Genomic DNA, 19064 nt, shown 5'->3' with positions numbered 1-19064 from the left:
ACGGACACACCCACAAAGCTCTCACAAAACATCCCGTTCTAACGTGCAGTGTATGCTTGGAATTTCAGTACTGAGACACTCTGGGCATTTTATTTAATACTTATGTGACGCGACTGCAAAGTAGGTCTGTTTCACCTGCAGGTTTACATCTTAAAATCCTGGAGGGGGCAACTCACCAAGCGCTTTAATCGGTCACGGATGGGGTTGGTGAACTTATTTAAACCTACCCTAGCCTTGTATTATGTTTGTTTCATTTAAAAAAGAGGCAAGTAAAGCTTGCAGAATGTTGGTAAGTTGAACATATGGTACGAAAAGTGTGTAAGCTAAAGGTTGCAACGTTCCATCAGCATGACTTTGCTCAACATGGTTGAGCGCCTGCAGTGATCTATGAGTTACCTATTGTTCACTGATTATGATGATCCTAGTAAGATCGCTTCCGGGTTTATACACCAGCTGCAGTGGGGTGGGGTGGGGAGTACAGGAGGGGGAGAAGGTTTGTGTGAAAAAGAGAAAGACCTCTAGGTTAATTTGATTGTATATTATGTACCTAGGAGCAGCGAATCCCTGCACAGACAAATCGAGGTGCTATGCATAAGAACTATATGGTGTGGTTCAGTTAAAGCCAGGTGAAAAATCATTGATGAGGCACATGTAGGCACATGTAGGTTGAACAGTACCAAACAGAGCACTGTACAGTTGTTTTAACATTACACTTATTACACATATTTACAAAGTGGTGGTATTAGTTGATGGAATGGTTTGCCCACATTCGATTTTTAGTCCCATTGTAAACCATGGTTAGAGTGTAGGTCATAAAAAGTACATTTGAATATGGGTACCCTCAAACCGGTTTCTTCAATCGGGAGGTATTGTGTGGAAGCCTTTGTGTATTTATCATGCTACTGTGGCATCTTGATGACGTTTGGCCAGAAAGTATATCACTGGAGTCCTTGGGTTCGATTTTTCAAGTTCTCAAATTCTTTAAGGCCCAGAATATCTTCATCGAATCCATCCTAGAGCATTTTAAATATCTCTTCTTGGACTTCTCTTGTGGGATCATTCGCGATGGAACAGTACCAGTTCTTGTTATCAATATGTCTCTTCACTTCGTCCTAATATTGGTCTTTAAACTGAACAACTACTGCTCCTCCTTTATCCGCTTGTTTGATTACTACCGAGGTGTCATTCTTGAGTTCTTGAATCGCTACTGCTTGTTTATAGGTTGAGCATTTGAGACCTCTTGTATATACTTTAGTATATACTTATATACTTATATGTGTATGTACTTTGTGGGCTCTGGAGATCAGCCCTAGGACTTGTCTGCTTTCACATACGCAAGTTTGAACTATTAGCATTGTAAATGTCATTGCCTTTTATTTACATAGATAAAAGGCATTGTCATTTACAATGCTAATAGCTTAAACTCTCGCAAATGCGAGACCTATTGCATTGCAAATGCTTGTTTTCTTCTTCTTTCCCTTTACCGTTGCAGAGTATTCGGTCGTCTTCCCCATCTCCTGTGCCTCTGGTTCTGGCGCAGGGACTGTGTCCTTTGGGGCTTCCTTTGGCGGGGGTGCTTGTGGTGCTCCTTCCTCTGGGGCTCCCTCGGTATGATGGACTTCTTTGGCCTGTGCCATCCCAGTCAGTGGCGTTGGTTTCTCCGCTGTGGCTGGTCCTGCCTTGGGGTCCTCTGTGATCTTTGGGCCTGGTCTTGGGGGTGTTGGGGCCTTCAGGCCTGGCCTTTCTGTTCCGCCTTCCTGGAGGCTTCTGTTGTTTTGGCAGTTCGTAGCTTGGCATCCTGCAGCAGGGCATTCAACTTGGCTTTGTCTGCTGGGAATACCGTTGGTCTGGATTGTCTCCAGGCTGGGATCCCTGTTGCTCCCGCTGCTTAGGATTTTGGCAGATCAGACTTGGGGCATCGGTAGTCGGTGTGACCCTCTCCTCTGCAGAAGATGCACTTCTTGATCCCGCTGCATGAGCCTGCTTCGTGTCCGATCTGTTTGCAGATCCTGCAGAACTTCTCTGGGCATTCCTTTCCCCTGTGTCCCACGGCCTGGCACTTCGGCATTTGGAGGGTTGTCCTTGGTATTTGATCCTTCCCTTATCGGCTTCTAGGTTGAAGCTCGCTGGCGTTTGTCCCAGGTCATCCCTCGATGCTGGGTTCTTTTGGAGGCTGAAAATCGCTTGCCAGGTCATATTCTAGATTCCTTTGCTGTCTCTGACCTCGGTGGGTTCCGTCTTTATGGTCCCATACCGTTGGAGGAGTGACGCGATGTCCTTGCCTGGGATGGGGCGGTTGGTCATCACAACCATGATCCTCTTCTCCATCGGTTGCCATCCTGCTGAGATGGCGAATTCACGTAGGGTTCCTCCCCAGTATTCACCTGGAAGAACTCCCAGTACTTCCTGTAGAGGATCTGTGTGACAAAACTGAGAAGAAAGATCCAACCTGATGCTGAGGCCCGGCAGCTCAGCAAATCTTGCCCTGGGATCCTAGCTGTCTTGACAACCTTGCTGAAGACAGGTCTCCGTTTAGCTTGGTGCCCTTCTTGTTTAATTCCCACCGCATAACCTGGGCGTGTCTTTGGGTGAGATTGTACCCATTGAAGAGTTCAGGGGCCGTCCCTTGCCTGGTCCCCTCCTCGCCCATCTCCTTGCTCCCTGGTTTGGCAGCAGTGGGAGTTTCTGGTACACTTGCATTAGGCCGTGAGTAATTCTGTAGACCAGCCTTCTCCGCGCTGGTACTTGGCTCTGCAGGTGAAGCCTTACTTGCCTCTCCACCGCCCTTCCCAGAGGGGTGGGGGGTGGCTTTCAGGGCGTCCGGTGTGGGGATGCCTTCTTGAGTGGTCACTGGGCCTCCTGTGTCCATTTCCTCTGCCATTTGGTGGATTTGGGGCTTAACGGTAATTACTGGGTTACTGCCAGGTTACCGTTGTCCCCTGGGGTCCGCCGCCTGGGTACCTGGGGTGTCGCCCAGCAGACCACAATCGTCTGCAGTGCAATAAATACTGTCCATTCGCGCCGTAGAGATAAGGCAATGGTTATATGTGTTAACACACAAGCATGACTCCCCTCACCAGAGGTCTGAGTGCTATTCTGTACAGGTCTGTGAACGGTGTTAGGAAGGGTTTTAATCCTCCAGCATTTGTCTACCCAAACGTCAGGAAAGTGAGATATTTGGGAACGTAACGTTTCTGGTGCTCTAACGCTGACCATAGGTCCTTGGGAGTCCTTTCTTGTGCTCCTATTGCTCAAATAGACTCCTGCTTAATTAAAAGCTAGTCAGGCCATCTCGAAATTTGCATACATTTGCCTAAAGCAAATGTATTCGCCTTAAAGCACAAGTCATATTACTGTAAAAATCTAATTTTAATTGCACAAAAATTGCCCTTTCAAACTGATAAGAACAGATGCTACACTTGATCTTAGCCAAAAGGCAGAGAAGCGTGCTGCACCTAGACAAGCAGTGCTGGTGCCTTGCTCACTAGGGACCTGTAGTAGCAGCTTGCGGTACTGCACCTGCCACATCTCACATTTATATTAGACTTTCTCTAAATTTCCCTTCTTCAGCTGAAGTGCAACCTAATCCGGAATTAATATAATAATTATTTTGCCACATTTCATATATACGGACATAGCTATTTGAATGTACTTGTGGTACTGTCTTGCATGCAATGCATTATGGGTAGGGTGGATTTACCATATCTTCTGCAGGGTGCAGTACCATATGTGACCAAACGTTTAGGCCACTAGGGACCTCTAGGAGCAGCTTGCGGTACTGCACCTAGACGAGCAGTATTTGTTCCTTGCTCACTAGGGAGCTCTAGGAGCAGCTTGCGGTACTGCACTGAGACATACAATGCTGGTTCCTGGCTCACTACGCAGACATTTGCAATGCACTAGGTCTCGCATTCCTGAAAGTGTGTGCTATTGGCGTTGCAATATTATTTGCAATGCCAATACCTCAAGCGATCAGTAATGCGAGACCTATTGCATTGCAAATGCTTGTTCCCTTCTTGACGTTTTTTCCGTCTCCCTTGCTTCCCCTTAGTGTCTCTTTTCTGTCTCTTACTCTTAGTTAATGTCTGCCGCCTAAAAATAAGTGCCGTTCCCCAAAACTGAGTGCCTGTGACAACCACCAGTTCAAATTGAGCACAGCGTCAGCCTTGGGCCTCATATGGCTCCATTCCACAATCACCCATCTCACCCTCCCCCCCCCCCCGCTGTGCAATCCGTGATGAGTTACAGCAGGAGTCGCCGTCGGGCCTTGTCAGAATGCAGCAAATAGCGGCGCTACCGAAAGGAAACTCTTTACTGCAAATTTATGTACTTCAATTAAACGTTTGACTTTGTCCTTGAAAAGCAATGGCAACAGGTTCTGAATGCACAAAATGAAAAATTGCTGTAAAATATGTGTATCGGTCCTCTAAAACACCTGTATCTTTGAATGAAGTTATGGTCTGGTGTTAACCAAGACCTTTTGATTTCACTTAAAATGTGTATTATATAGTTACAGGAGCTTTCATTAGCCCTGTTTATCCACTGATCTATTATCGTGTTATTTATAGTTTTTGTTCGACCGCTAGAGTTTACAGCATGGGCAGTGGATCAGCCCACTTTGGTCATTGTCCAACATCACTGGCAGTAACTGCATGCTGCTTTTTCACAAGGAGCACATCCACTCACAAAGTAGTTCCTGTCAGAGCCAGGGACTACTATGCAATGTGCTTATGTGAAAGAGCATTAGTTATAGATTCCTTACCTTAGAATTACCCCCAGGCGTTAGACTGGATCTAAGGAAACTTTTTCATAGCAGTACCCTTGCGCGTCGGTAGGTGCCGTAGGTCGACACTGCGTTCTTTGTCGTGGTCGCCGGGATGGCGTGGTATCTACTTGGATGCCGTCCCTGGGCGCTGACGTCAGTTCTTTTTTCGCGCAGATCCTGAGAGAGCGTGCCCTTTAGTCCTTTTTTGACTAACCTTTTTTGACTTTTTGTCGATGTCTTTTGCAGTTTTACTTCTCCTGGTGCACAAGGGATGTCCAGCCAACGGCCCGGTTTCAAGCCTTGTGACTCCTGTCACAAGTTGATGCCTGTCACCGATCCGCACCTCGTGTCTTTGGTGCCTGGAGCACGACCACGACCTAAAGTCGTGTTCCGACTGCCGGGCCCTGAACCCGAAGTCTTTGTGGCCGCATTCCTGGAAGCTTTTGGAGGCCCAGCAGTCTGCTCTGCGCCGCTTGAGGTCCCGGTCGAGGGTAAAGTAGCGGGATCTGTTGCAGAGCCATCACCACTCGTCATCGAAGTCTTCGTACTCCTCGGGTAAGTCAAAGCACAAGAAGAAGGCGAAGAAGCATCGTCCTGGATGACGTCCATCGACGCGGGTCCTGGAGCATTGTCGCTTTCCGACTCCTTCCGCGGAGCCCGCAGGGACGGCTCCTAACCTCCCTTTCCCAGAGCCAAAGCGTCCCCTGTCCAGCTTCGAGCGTTTTACGAAGCGCTTCACAGCATCTTTGGCAGCCTGACTTTCCGGCGCGCCGTCGGGCCCTGTGGATTCGGCGGGGGTCCCTGGGCCTTCAATGCCAGCGTCTCCGGCGTTGCAGTGCCTCCATGGATCCAGGCCTGGATCCGGATAGGTGCTGGTCGACCTCACGGTACTTTCCCCGCTCTGATCCTGGTTGTGCCCCCATCCGGCGTCGACCCCAGCCTCACTCCCGATGTGGACACGACTCCGGACCGACGTCGACCGACGTTGGTACTGGCGCCAGAGGGTACTTTTGTCCTACTGTTCATTCCTTGTGTTCCTTACTGCCCTGAATGGCAGCCAGAGGAGGACTGGGAGGGGTCTGTTGACCGTCTAGCAGATCAACTCAAGGAACCGGACTGGAGAGGAGTTGTGATGCCAGTGGTCTGGATACCTCCCCAGACCTTCGTATGCTCCCCCCCCCCCCCCCCCTCCTACCGTGGTTACGGAGGAAGGAAGCTTCCTACGCTGTAGTGTTACTGAGGGCAGCGGAGGCCTGGGGCCTCGAGCTTCCTACTGTGGCTGTCAGTACTAACCTCCTTACTGAGGTGCTGCGGCCAGCACCAGCCTCTTCAGAACCCCTTCTGCCTTTTAATGAAGCCCTCACCGACATCCTTCTGGGCACTTGGTCCAAGCCCAGCAGAGGGGCTCCTGTGGACAGGATGATTGCCCGATGCCATCACCTGGCGACCCACTTTTCCTCTCCCAATACCCTACCCCTGAGATTTTGGTGGTTCAAGCCTCATCCTCAAAAGGCACATTTCCTACTGCTCCCCCAGATAGGGAATCCAAGAAGCTGGACCGTCTTGGGGAGAAGATGTTTTCTTCCGCCCGCTTAGGACTGCGGTCATGAACACTGCATGTTTCTTGGGCCATTATACCCACATGGTGTGGGATACGGTCACGCAAGTGCTGCCACAGCCCGGTGGAGGCCCTGGCCGTGCTCACCCGCGCTGTTGCCGAGGGTTGAGACGCAGCAAAGTTCACCATCCGGTGTGGGCTTGATACCGCTGACTCGCTGGGTAGAACTGTTTCCATGTCGGTAGCCCCTAGGCACTACGCCTGGCTGAGAACGTCAGGCTTTTCTGGGGATGTCCAATCTACCCTTTTGGACATGTCCTTTGATGGCCGTCGCCTTTTTGGTGACAAGGCGGACAGTGAGCTCAAGCATTTCAAGGACTCGAGGGCCACAGCCAGATCCTTGGGCCTCGCAGCCACTTTTCGCCCCATGCAGTCTGCCTTTTGCCCCTTTTGTGGCTACGGAAGGGGTGCCCCACCACGTTTCACCCAGAGCCACAGGGCCGCCTAAGCTACCCAGACTCTGCGTGGCCGGGGGACCCAGCGTTATGGGTCTGGGGGCTAGCAGGCTGGCCTTCCACCAATGCCCCCTCTGCAGCAGCCTCCAAGCCTTCCTAGTCCGACCTTTCAGGGCCACTGGTTGCCAGTGGGCGGCAGGATCTGCCATCATCTCCCCCACTGGCACATCATGTCGGACGGGTGGGTTTTTGCAGATAGTCGAAAAGGCTACTCCCTCCTCTTCAAGACTACCCCTCCCTCCATGCCACCAACACTCCATCGTATGTGGGAGGATCATTTGGCCCTTCCCCGCCTGGAAGTTATGGCTCTCTTGGCCAAGGGAGCTATTGAATGCATCCGTGTGCCAGAAGTAGGTCGTGGTTGCTACTCTCACTACTTCTTGGTACCCAAGAAGGACAAAGGCCTGCGTCCTGTCTTGGACCTCAGTGACGTCAACTGCTTTCTCTGGAAGTAGAAGCTCAAGATGTTAACCTTGGCTCAGGTCTTGTCTGGCCTCGACCCTGCAGACTGGATGGCAGTGTTGGACTTGCAGGACGCTTACTTTCGCATCCAGTCTTGTCTGCCCACCGTAGTTACCTACGGTTAACTGTAGGCCACGAGCATTTTCAGTTTACCGTGCTCCCCTTTGACCTTACCAGCGCCCCATGGGTGTTCACAAAAGTGATGGGGGTGGTCGCACCCCATCTGCGCAGATAGGGGGTTCCAGTCTTCCCCTATCTCGATGAGTGGCTGTTGACGGGGGGCTCGCCTCAGGCTGTTTTCTCCCACCTCCAGACGACGGGTGTCGACCTGCATTTACTGGGGTTCACTATCAACGTGCTGAAGTCGCACATGACTCCCTCTCAGAAGTTCCTTTTCATCGGAGCGCTTCGGGACACCGCACAGTTTCAGGTCTACCCTCCCAAGCAGCGAGTCTGGGATAGTCAGGCTATGATACCGATGTTTCAGCCTCTATCCCAGATTTCGGTCAGAATGACCCTGAGGCTGCTGGGCCTCATGGCCTCCTGCATCCTGCTGGTTGATCATGCCAGAGGGCATATGCAGGCTCTGCAGTGGAACCTGTAGTTCAATGGGCACAGCTTTAGGGCAATCTTTCCGATGTTGTCCAGATCTGAGGGGACTGCACACCAATTGCAGTGGTGGCTCAGGGGCCAGGATTGGGTCAGCGGCAGATCCCTTTCCCAACCAGAGTTTACAGTAGTGACAGATGCGTCACTTCTGGGATGGGGCGGCCACATGGGGGAGGCAGAGATCAGAGGCCTCTGGTCTCTGGCAGAGTCCAGGCTCCACGTCAACCTCCTAGAGCTCCGGGTGATTCGTTTTGCACTGAAGGCATTCCTTCCCTCTGTCAAAGGGAGAGTAGTGCAGGTGTTCACGGACACCACCACTGCCATGTGGTACTGCAACAATCAGGGCAGGGTGGGGTAATGGCCCCTATGTCAAGAGGCTGTTTGCCTTTGGAGGTGGCTGCCACATCAGGGCATATCTCTGGTGGTTCAACACCTAGTAGGTTCCCTCAACGCCAGGGCGGACTAACTCAGCCGCCGGTGCATGATGGATCACGAATGGCGTCTTCATTCGGAGGTGGTGCAAGGTCTCTTTCAGCGTGCGGAGAGCCTTGGTTAAATCTATAAGCCACCGAAGAGAATGCGCAATGTCAGCAGTTCTGCGCGTTGGAGTTTCCAAGGTGGCACTTGCTCTGCTATGCCTTTTGTCGTGAGTGGAATTGCGGCCTCCTGTACGCCTTTCCGCCTGTACCACTTCTACCCAGAGTGCTGGAGATGATCAAGCGCAACCAGGCCCAAGTAATTCTTGTGGCTCCGGACTGGGCACAAAGAGTCTGGTACTTCAACTCTTGAGCATGGCCATCGATCCTCCGATCAGACTGCCTCTTCGGGAGTTGCTTCTGTCGCAGCAGCAGGGGATGGTTCTCCATCTGATTCTGTCCAGTCTCCACCTCCTTGCGTGGAGATTGAGGGGCAACAGTTGACAGCATTCTACCTTCCTCCCAAAGCCTGTAATGTCATATTGGCAGCCAGGCGTCCCTTCACTAAAACGGTGTACGTCCTTAGATGGAAAAAATCCGGTGAACAGCAAAAGCTGTGGATCCCCTTTCTGCCCCTCTTTCATAGGTCCTCCTCTTCATTTGTCCTCCTCCTCCTTCATTCTTTCTTTGGCCCAGCTGGGGTCTTCTCTGGGCACTCTTATAGGCTAATTTCGGCCTTTCTTCGCCTTCTTGATCAGCCTACTCTTATCAAGTCCCCTATTGTTAAAAGATTTCTGAAGGGCATTACTCATCTCTTTCATCCTTCTCCTTTCGTAATGCGCCAGTGGGACTTGTATCTTGTCCTCACTTATCTTGTGTGCTCTCTTCGAGCAACTACATACTTGTCCTATTGGTCTCCCTACTTTGAATACTGCTTTCTTGCTTGCCATCACCTCTGCTCGCATGGTGAGTGAGCTTCAGCCTTATCTTCCAGAGCTCCCTTTCTTGCTGTCCATCCAGACAAAGTAGTCCTCCGTACTAGGCCCTCTTTTCTGCCCAAAGTGGTTACCTTTTTCCACCGTCTGGACCCAAAACGTGGTAGTCTTTCTACAGTGACCGCACTAAAGACTTCTGGGTGGGTGGACGATCAACTCTTTGTGGGTTATGTGGGCGCCAAGAAAGGTCGGGCAGTGCACAAACGTACCATTTCTCGATGGGTCGTCCTATGCATTAAGATCTGTTATTCTTTAGCTAAAAAGGAACCTCTAGTAGGACTGCGCAGCCACTCTACCAGGGCGACGGCAGCTACTACTGCTTTGAGACGTGGAGTTCCGTTGTTTGACATCTGCCAGGCAGCCACGTGGGCATCCCTTCACATTTAGTAAGCATTACTGCCTGGACAGCCAAATCCGGAGAGACTGCTTTTTCGGCCGTTCTGTTCTCCAGGACTTCCTGGTGTGAACTTAGTTTGCAGACCCACCTCCGGGGTTGGTATTGCTGGGGTATCTATTCTAAGGTAAGGAATCTATAACTAATGGTCTTTCAGATGAACAAGGTATTTATCTTAGGTAACGATGTAAGAGACATACATTAGTTATAGATTCCTTACTTCTCCACCCATCCTCCCAGTTCTGCCAACTGACTTCTAGGGATAGGGACTCCCTTCCAGGGCCCTAGTTTTGTGCACCAGTGGTCAGTGTCTTGCATGGCTCTGCGCTTCTTGCGTGGAAAGTCGTGTTAGAACTGACGCCAGCGTGCAATGGCGGCGTCTAAGTTGACACCGCAACGTCATCCCGGTGACCACAACGACGAACAAGCAGTTGACCGACGCAACCTACCGAAGCGCAGGGGTACTGCTACAAAAACATTTCTCCGGATCTAGTCTGACTCCTGGGGGGGGTAATTCTAAGGTAAGGAATCTATAACCAATGTATGTCTCTTACAGATACATTGTTACCGAGGGTAAGTAACTTGTTCTTTGAGACAAAATAAAATGTTCTTTCTTAGCATTTTTTTTTCTTTAAAGTTTCAAGAAGGCCCGTCAGCTTGCCCAACATAGTTTTGCAAAAACCGTTACAAAACAAAAATACGCATTGAAAAGTAAAATGGCTGATAACCAATGTCTGGCACTTTGGCCTGGCCAGTGCTTTGTTTTTCTTTACTGTTGCAGTTTCCTGAAGTGTTAGGAAAGCATACTTGCTTTCACCTTTACGTTTTACATTTTAATATTTGCATGCAATCATTATATAATATTTTTAACTTAACCTGTATGGATTTCGCAGGGAGCTTTTGGAGCCCTTCAGAAGATATGCGAAGATTCTGCTGAAATTCTGGACAGCGACGTGTTGGATAGACCTCTTAATGTCATGATTCCAAAGTTTTTACAGTTCTTCAAACACAGCAGTCCAAAAATAAGGTAAATCAGTACTTAGATGAAAAGATTTTAAATTGCATTCCATTTTCAGGTAGGACCCATAACAGCTTGAGTGACGAGTTAAGGTGCTTTCACTTTGCATAACAATTGCAATACCATGACTAGAGAATCAAGATATGGAGGCTAACATTATGCATATTTATTTTAATGTAACTCCAAGCAGCCACTTGAAAGCATTACATCCCAAAGTGAAAAGTTCCTGAACAGGACATTAAGAACATACAATAGTCCTGAGCACAGAAGTCTGCCTCATTTAAATGTAGTGAAGTAGGAAATAGTTCAAAAATGTATTCTTCTTTACTCTTCTTTTTTAAAACCAGTTGAAAACGAATGACAAGGGTCAAACTTCTGGTAATTATGAAGGGTTTCCTGAAAAGAAGAGAGATACAAGTACTTCAATGGAAAGGGAGGAGAAAAATGTAAAAAGATAAGCAATACAACACTATACATTATAATGCTACTTAAGAATCATTTAAAGACATTTAAATATGAAAGATTTACAATTAAAAAGCAAGGTAAAACTTAACCATCCATAGGAAGGGATGGGTGGTATAATGTTAGCCTCCGTGTCTTTAATGAAATCCAGATTCTCTAGTCTTGGTAATAGGAGAATCACAGTTTCATTACAAGACCGGAGGCTATCCTTATGCACGTTGGTAGCTTTGTAAGACTACATCAGACCTATGTTCAATTGGTTTGCAGTAGTGTTGTGCAAAAGTGTTTGCATTAGACCAGTCTGCTGTGAGAATTTACTCTGACTTACCTCCAGACCAGAAAGATTTACTGGCCATAGCACCTATAAGGGAATGTACTTGGAATTTCTTTAACTCAATGCCAGCTAAATTCATAGCAGATTTAACCCATCTAGCAATAGAAGCAGAAGTTATAGCTTTGAAAGGTGTTTAACAAAGGATATAAGTAATTGATTCACACCATGAGCATGAAGACCATTCATTCTGCAATCGTACTCTGTCATGCAATCTACAACACAAAGTTTTTTGCATAAGTCAAAACGTAGATAAAAAATTGAATCTGACATAGTTTTAGCTCTTCTAGTTATCTCAAATTTAACTCCAAACATATTATAAGATCTATTTGTGATTTCAAGAGCTTTGACATCAGAAACCCTTCGGCAAGATATTAAACGCAGCAGGGTTGCAAGTTTAATGGATAGACTTTTCCTGTCTAAATGTGTATTAACCGGCCAATTTGTGAAAAGGTCTAAGATTAGTTTTACGTCCCATAGCGACTCTTATTTGGGTTTAGGGGGTCTCCTTAGTCTGATACTTTTTAAGACTCTACAAATTATGACGTTCTTACCTACCGTTTTACCGTTGACTACAGCATGACCTGCAGACATAGCCGATCTATAACAATTAATTGTTATATAACTGAGACACTTTTCAAACTGTTCTACAAGGAAGTTTACTATAAGGACGATAGGAGCCTCCACGGAATCCAGGTTCCTCTCCAGGTACAAACGTACCCATTTTCTCCAAATGTTGTTATACCTATAGTGTGTGCCGGGGCCCAAGACTCTCCGAGGAGAGTTGCAGCTGTTGACGAAAGTCCAAAGAGTTCATGGATTTCCTGACACTTTCCAGGCAAGAAGGGCAAATTCCTAGCCTGTGCTAGGGGATGATCTCTTCCATCTACGTCTGTTAGGAGTTCCGCCTCGGCTAGAATTAAAAAGGGAATGTTGCAAGCTAATTCCAGATTAGTGGGGAACCAAGCCTGAGATGGCCAAAAGGGAGTTATTAGAACTAGGGAGCGTTGGTCTTGTCTCACTTTCTGTAGAACTCTCTGAATCATGGCAAAAGGAGGAAATGCGTATACCAGCAGTGGAGAAAGGCGTTTACTGCAAGAGCACCCGGGTCCAGCTGAAGTATTTCTCTAATTGGAAGGTTAGTCTGCTCGCAAATAGATCTATTTCTAAGGGGCCCCATATTTTGTTCAGTGTCTTGAAGGCGGATATGCCGAGTTTCCAATCTCTGAGATCTAAAAGAGATCTCGCGTTCCAATCTGCAGAAGTGTTTATTTTCCCTGGGAAGTATTCTGCTCTTAGGGCGATCTTGTGCTCCAGACAAAATATCCAAAGTTTATTTGCTAAATTCGAGAGATCTGCTGATTTTGACCCCCCTAAATGATTTATATAAGCTACTGTAGACCTACTGTCCATCTTCAGAAGGACTGATCTCCCTTGGAGTGAATGTTTGAAGCTCATCAGTGCCTGTAGACCAGCAGTCAGTTCTAGGTACTTTGTGATGAGAACACTCTTCTTGAGACCAGACACCGCCCGTGTTCTGATTAAGAAGACAGGCTCCCCAGCCATGAAGGCTCGCATCTGATTCCAGGATAATTTCTGGTGTTGACCCAAATATGGCTTTGCCATTCCAGGCATCTAAATTCTCTAGCCACCAAGTCAGTTCTGATATGGCATCCTGACCTAGGGATATTCGATCTCCGTACCAAAGGCCAGATCTTAGAGCTCTCGCTTTTACCCTTTGAAGAGCTCGGTAATTCAGAGGACCTGGGAAGATGGCTTGAATAGATGAAGGGAGGAGGCCTAGGAGCCTGGCTAATTCCCTCAGAGTTAGGCTTTCTTGTTTCAGAACAAGTCTTATTTCCTTTCAGATTTTGGTTATTTTCTTTGAGGAAAGTAAAAGGAGACATTTTGTTGTATCTACGGTGAAACCTAAGAATTCCAGGGTTCTGAAGGTAGACAGTATTGATTTGGCTTTGTTTATAATGAACCCTAAGCTTTCTATCAGATCCATAACTGTCTTCAGATCTTGAATTGTGTGTGGTGTTGGGACATTATGAGGATGTCTAGGTATATAATTAGTCGAAAACCTCTTTCTTTTAGGAGTGATGCAATAGTCCTCATGACTTTGGTGAAACACCAGGGAACAGACGATAGTCTGAAAGGGAGGGCTTGAATTTGGAACAGATAAACTGAAGGAAGAGTTGATGAATTTTGGCCATCAGGATGGTAAAGTGTGCATCCTTTAAATCTAGTTTGACTAACCAGTCTCCCTCCTATACCAAATCCCTCAGGAGGTAGATGCCCTCCATCTTAAAGTGCCTGTAAACAAGATATTTGTTTAGTTCCCTGAGGTTTATAACGGGTCTCCATCCCTTGCCCTTTTTTTGAACGCGGAACTTACAAATCTCATCAATTCCAAAGGTACTTCTATTATTGCCCCTTTCTGAAGCATTGAGGTTATTTCCTCCTCTACGATTTGTTGATCTCTTGTGAGTGGGATATCTTTCGGGTAAGATGTTTGTGTAGGAGTTTCCACGAAATCTATCATGAAACCTTTGACAATATTTAATACCCATGGGTCTTGAGTGATTAATCTCCAGTTCTGATAGAATAATTTGAGTCTGCCTCCCACCATTTGAGGGGAAGAAGAAAGAAGAGGGGGTATGGTACTCACTCTGAACGTTGTTGGAGAATCCACGTGATCTGAACCCGCTGTTGCGAGAACCTCTCCCTCTCTGCGGGTAGAATTGGGGAAGGTTGGTAACCTCTTCCGAAACCTCTGAACCTCGAATAGGGTCTTGGATTGAAGCGGCCGGAAGAGAGGCCCCTTCTTCCGGCCTGACCAAAAAGGTTTGGGATGAAAACGCGTCTCATATTGTGTTATGCTTTGTCCAGTGCCGTGAAGGTTGACACATATTTGCCGAGGGACTTGATCAAATCTTCACCGAAGAGTAAACCTTTAGGGTTTTGGGAAGGTTCTTTGTCTGCCACATCGCTCAATTTGGGGTTTATTTTTATAAGGACTACCCTTCTTCTTTCAGCGTTGAGGCTGGCGTTAGCATTTCCCAGAAGGATCATTGCTCTTTGGCTCCATCCCTTGATTAGTTCCGTATCGAGGGGTGTGCCATTAATATGGATTTCTTCAGCCGTATCAATAATCCTGACGAAAGGGCCCAGAACGTTGAGAAGGCAATCTTGACAAGCCTTAAGGGATCTTTCCATCCCCTTCCTTGGGTCTCTCCCGAGTTTAAAAGAAATTAAATTAGTTCAGGATCAAGATTGGAGGTTTGACAAATTTTATCTTGAATAGAGGGTCTTGAACATTCAGCTCTGAGAATGTTACAGGTATATTTTTCAAGAAGGTTCCTAAGCCATTTTTTAATAAATTGGGCTGCGTGATCTTGTGGCCACCATTCTGAACTTCTCGAATGTCTAATGGTGTAGGGTGAGAACATTTCTTCACCCAGAGGATTAAAAACATTGTCCTTTGAAGAGGACGGAAGTTTGTCCTCAGTAGTTTGGCTATTGAATTCGTGATCGTCTTAATCTATATCAAGGACATATTCATCAAAGATGTTAGTAGTTTCATCATCTTGTATTTCATTATCAGTAAAGTCATAGTGAGCACCTTGATAGTTCGTGCTGCTAAGGACACCCGTATAGTTTGTACCGCTAAGTGCACCCAAAGAGTTTGAGGTGAGAGAACTTCCATTAATAGTTGAGGTGCTGAGATATCCTGTATTGGTTGATGTGCTAGGACCTCCCATCATGCTCCTAGGTGTTGCGTATTCAATCTTTTTGCTTTTCTTTAGTCTTTTCCCCATATTTTCAGTAAGATCGTAGATGAATTGCAGGTTTTGGCTTTCTGTAGTGTCATCCTCCTCAGTATCTTTTGGATGCCATCACTTGGTTTAAGGTTTCTAACATACAGGATCTCATTTCTCTATGAATAATTTTCTTGAAAGCCTTGTTATCCATATTAGGGAAGGGAGCAACTGCGTCATCTGAATCAATATCAGACATTTGTACTTAATAGTTAAAATGGCTTAGAAACAGATTTATGTTTTAAATTAAGAAGGCAATACAGTACTGAATCTTTAGGTCGAGTTAACTTAAGTAGAAGGACCATCAAAATCAGGATAGGCTCTTTAGTTAAATCAATTAAATAGAGCCACCACCGAAAATTTAAGGGAACAGATAAGCCCTTGGTTCTGCTGATTAAGCTTATTCCTTAATAATTAAATATAGCGACCTGCAAAATATCTCCCCCTTTTTTTTTTTTTGTAAGTAAAGAGTACTCGCGTATAAATTGAGTTTGCCAGCAGCTGATCACTTCAAAACAGAGCAACTGACGCTCTAAGGGCTCGAGCGATCAGCTGCTGTCCGTTGCCATGGTGATATGAGGGCTCGAGAGCGATCGTGTTTGCAGAGGTCGGAAGGCCTAGTAAAAGGCAGAAAAAAATAGCCCTTGGCAACGGGAGGATGTAACTCTCCCGTTGCCAAGGTACACTCCTCTAATGGCTTCGGTAACAGAATGGGAGCAGGAGCCGGAGCCAGGCATAGCGTCTCATCGTGAGGGGAGAGAGGCATCGATAACCGTGGGGAATGTCTCTCTCTCCCTCAGTCACGCGTCAGTCCCGCCATGGATCGGGTAGGTCCCAGTGAGATTGTGATTAAAAAAACCAGAACCGAACTCCAAGTTTAAAACAAATGGACAAACGGCGGGGTACAGAAAAAAGAAGGGAGGGTTTAGCTCTGGTGTTTCTATAAAGAAAGGAGGGATGAGCTCCGCTGATTGTTGCTTTAGGGAGATAGAAAGGAAGAAGGGGTGAAAGATCTCTGTAAATTGGAGATCGGTAGAAGAGTAGTGAGTAAGGGAGTGGGGTTATTCCCAGGAGAAGTACTTTAAAGGGGAATTAGAGGATAATTATTAGCAAAACAAGGTTAACAGGAGTAAAATAATCAATAAGAACAAGTAATAAAAAGGTTGAACTTATCTGCTTGGAGCCGCTTTTAAAAGAGGCAGACTTTTCTGTGCTCATGACTATTGTATGTTCTTAATGTTCTGTTTTTGAACTTTTCACTTTGTGATGTAATGCTTTCAAGTGGCTGCTTGGAGTTACATTAAAAGAAATATGCTTAATGTTAGCCTCTGGTCTTGTAATAAAATTTTAAGTGTACAGTCCTATTTTTCTTTTGAAATTTGTATTATTCAATGATTTGTAGGATAGCCTTTGCACAATTTGCTTCAGGGAAAGCTGCAAGCGGCTACTTAACACATTTGATCAATCCGCAAACTGCAGACTTGAAGTATGCAATCCTGAATGGTTATCTTTGGTGTCATTTTACTGACCTTGCAAATTGTGGATGGGTGGGGTACAGGCCTCTGAACGAGCGCAGGACTCCTACCCGAAGTAAGGCGCCAGTCGTACATTCAAAGGCAGCAGCAATGACTTCAAGTCTACACTTCCAGTAGCAGACAAGCGAAATTACTTTTGGCGGTTAGAATAAAAAAAACATTCATAGTAAAATTAAACTAAGATTATTATCTAATTTCAATAACCAGGTAAATACTGAATAGGTCCTCCTACTAAGCCAACTGTTTCTGTGGTGGTAAAAGAAGCTAGAGGAATCTGTAAGAACATGTTATTACATATAGCACTTATTGCCGCATTTGTTTTTAAGTGATGTAAACAATGGATGTTCCTGTACTCCAATTTAGGGTACTCGTTTTAATGACATTGGAGTGACGGAATGCTGAGCTGACTTTGTCATGATTCAAACGTGTGACCGACAGCTCAAAGTTGACTGTCTAGCTTCTTGAGTCATCTTGCCCAAATAGCATGCAGGTTAATTTGAAAAAAAGATTGAAGTAAGTTTTATGTAAAAGGACTGTGGGTCTAGTTACTAAGGCCTGTGAGGGCTGCAGTCTCAGTGACGGTTGGCACACGTGCTGTTATTTTCTTGGATTATTTTTTCCCCTTGTTTTCCTAAGTCTGTCAAGTGGGAAATATTCTCCTCTTGAGAACACAAGTGAAGTAATTTTTGCCCTGTTTGTGGGTGGTGTGCTTTTTTCATGGAAAATCCTCAGTAGTGTCTCAAATGACGACTTTCATTACCTTGAGGAATGTTTTTGTTTAAGTACCAAGCAGGACACTCCCGCTTTCCCCTCCCGCTTATGATCAGGCCCTCTTATATCCTTTCTCCAGGTGTATGGTAAACCTTTTTTTATGCAGCAGACCGAGTTTCTGGTATCAATTTCCAAGCATCTATTTTGATTAGCATGTTTGCTCATAGTCCCCCTGCTAGGCAGGGAAGCCATTGTTCTTGGCAAGGCCACTTCTGATTATGGTATTTCAGGTTTTTGTGGTAGCGTCTCGAAGTCCAGTTAAATAGTCGGCCAGAACACTGGCTTTTCAGGCTACCCTTCTCCCAAGTAAAAGTGCACCTACTTGTAATGTGCAATTCTGACACGTTACTCATGCTGAATTGTACATTGTTTATTCAAACCACACAGCAAAAGAGCCAATAATGGCATAGTATAAAGTTAAATAACAATTGATTTTTTTTTTTCCGCATGAGAACATTTTCTGCCAAGGCTGTTAATCCTGTGACCACTCCAAGCTCAAGCTTCTCCTTTTTGTACTAAGTGGATGCATATGCTGGATCAGTGCAAATGTGAGATATCGGCTAGTATGATCACTCGGCGTATTTCATATTTTATTCATGCTGATCTGCTTTTACCTATCTAAACTGGTTCCTAGTCATCGTCTTTGTCATCGGCACCATGAAATCTGGGTAAATGCAGGTCTTCTGAGAGTCCGTCTTCTCTCTAGTTGTTTCTATCCCTTTATTTTAAAAAAAATATTTTTGCAATAGTAGTCAGACTTACCTTGAAGGTGATTGGGACCTGTAGGCGCGTAGCTCCTGAGAAGGGAGGTACCTAGGCCACTCCTAGTTCTTTGTTGACCAATGGAGTTAAGATTTGCATGCCTTGGCTAAACTCCCTTAGCAGCAAGTCCTGTTTGTTTTATGGCAAAACCAATATGGCAAAGGCCTTCAGCCACACTAGACTTGGGCTCTGAGCCTAGGGGGGATGTATACTATGGTCATCCTAGCGGGGTTGCATTCAGAAGCCCAGATGGGAACCCAATGGTGAAGCATGCCACTAAGTAGGTTGGTGGGTGAGGGTTCTTCTTACAAACCTATTCGGTTCCTTGCATTCCAGTGCACAGTACTGAGGAATCCTGGTTTGAGAATTCATTAATGGGTTCGTCCACGTTGTTCTAAACTATTCCTAAACAGGGGAAAAGAACGTACCCTTTTTCCTTCCTCGCTCTTTGATATTTTGATATTTGACAACACACAGCTGTGAGCCATTTTTTCTTACAATTTTGAGCATCTATTGTCACATAGCAGTAAAATGGCAGAGAAACCTGGACTCACTTTCACAGAGAGACGTTAACACCATCCTCTCAGCCCCTCCACTAATGGCTGATCTGAATGTTGCACAAACCATAGCCCAAAGTGCAGACTGGG

At 46.2% G+C, this 19064-nt stretch overlaps 1 protein-coding gene and 1 pseudogene across 1 annotated transcript in view; one reads left to right on the top strand and one right to left on the bottom strand.

Moving 5' to 3' along the window:
* Positions 1 to 19064, top strand: part of TNPO1 (transportin 1) — a 1554860-nt gene that overhangs the window by 352458 nt on the left and 1183338 nt on the right. The window contains exon 5 of the mRNA XM_085632345.1: positions 10608 to 10741. Coding sequence (XP_085488471.1) covers positions 10608 to 10741 — 134 coding nt within the window. The remainder of the gene's footprint in view (positions 1 to 10607; positions 10742 to 19064) is intronic.
* On the bottom strand, positions 3295 to 3449 carry LOC146865533 (U2 spliceosomal RNA; annotated as a pseudogene).

The sequence above is a fragment of the Triturus cristatus genome, chromosome 2_1 (genome assembly GCF_964204655.1).
Source record: "Triturus cristatus chromosome 2_1, aTriCri1.1, whole genome shotgun sequence".
NCBI classification, from domain to species: Eukaryota; Metazoa; Chordata; class Amphibia; order Caudata; family Salamandridae; genus Triturus; species Triturus cristatus.
The sequence above is the reverse complement of the archived record's forward strand: the minus strand, read 5'-3'. Positions and strand labels throughout refer to the sequence as shown.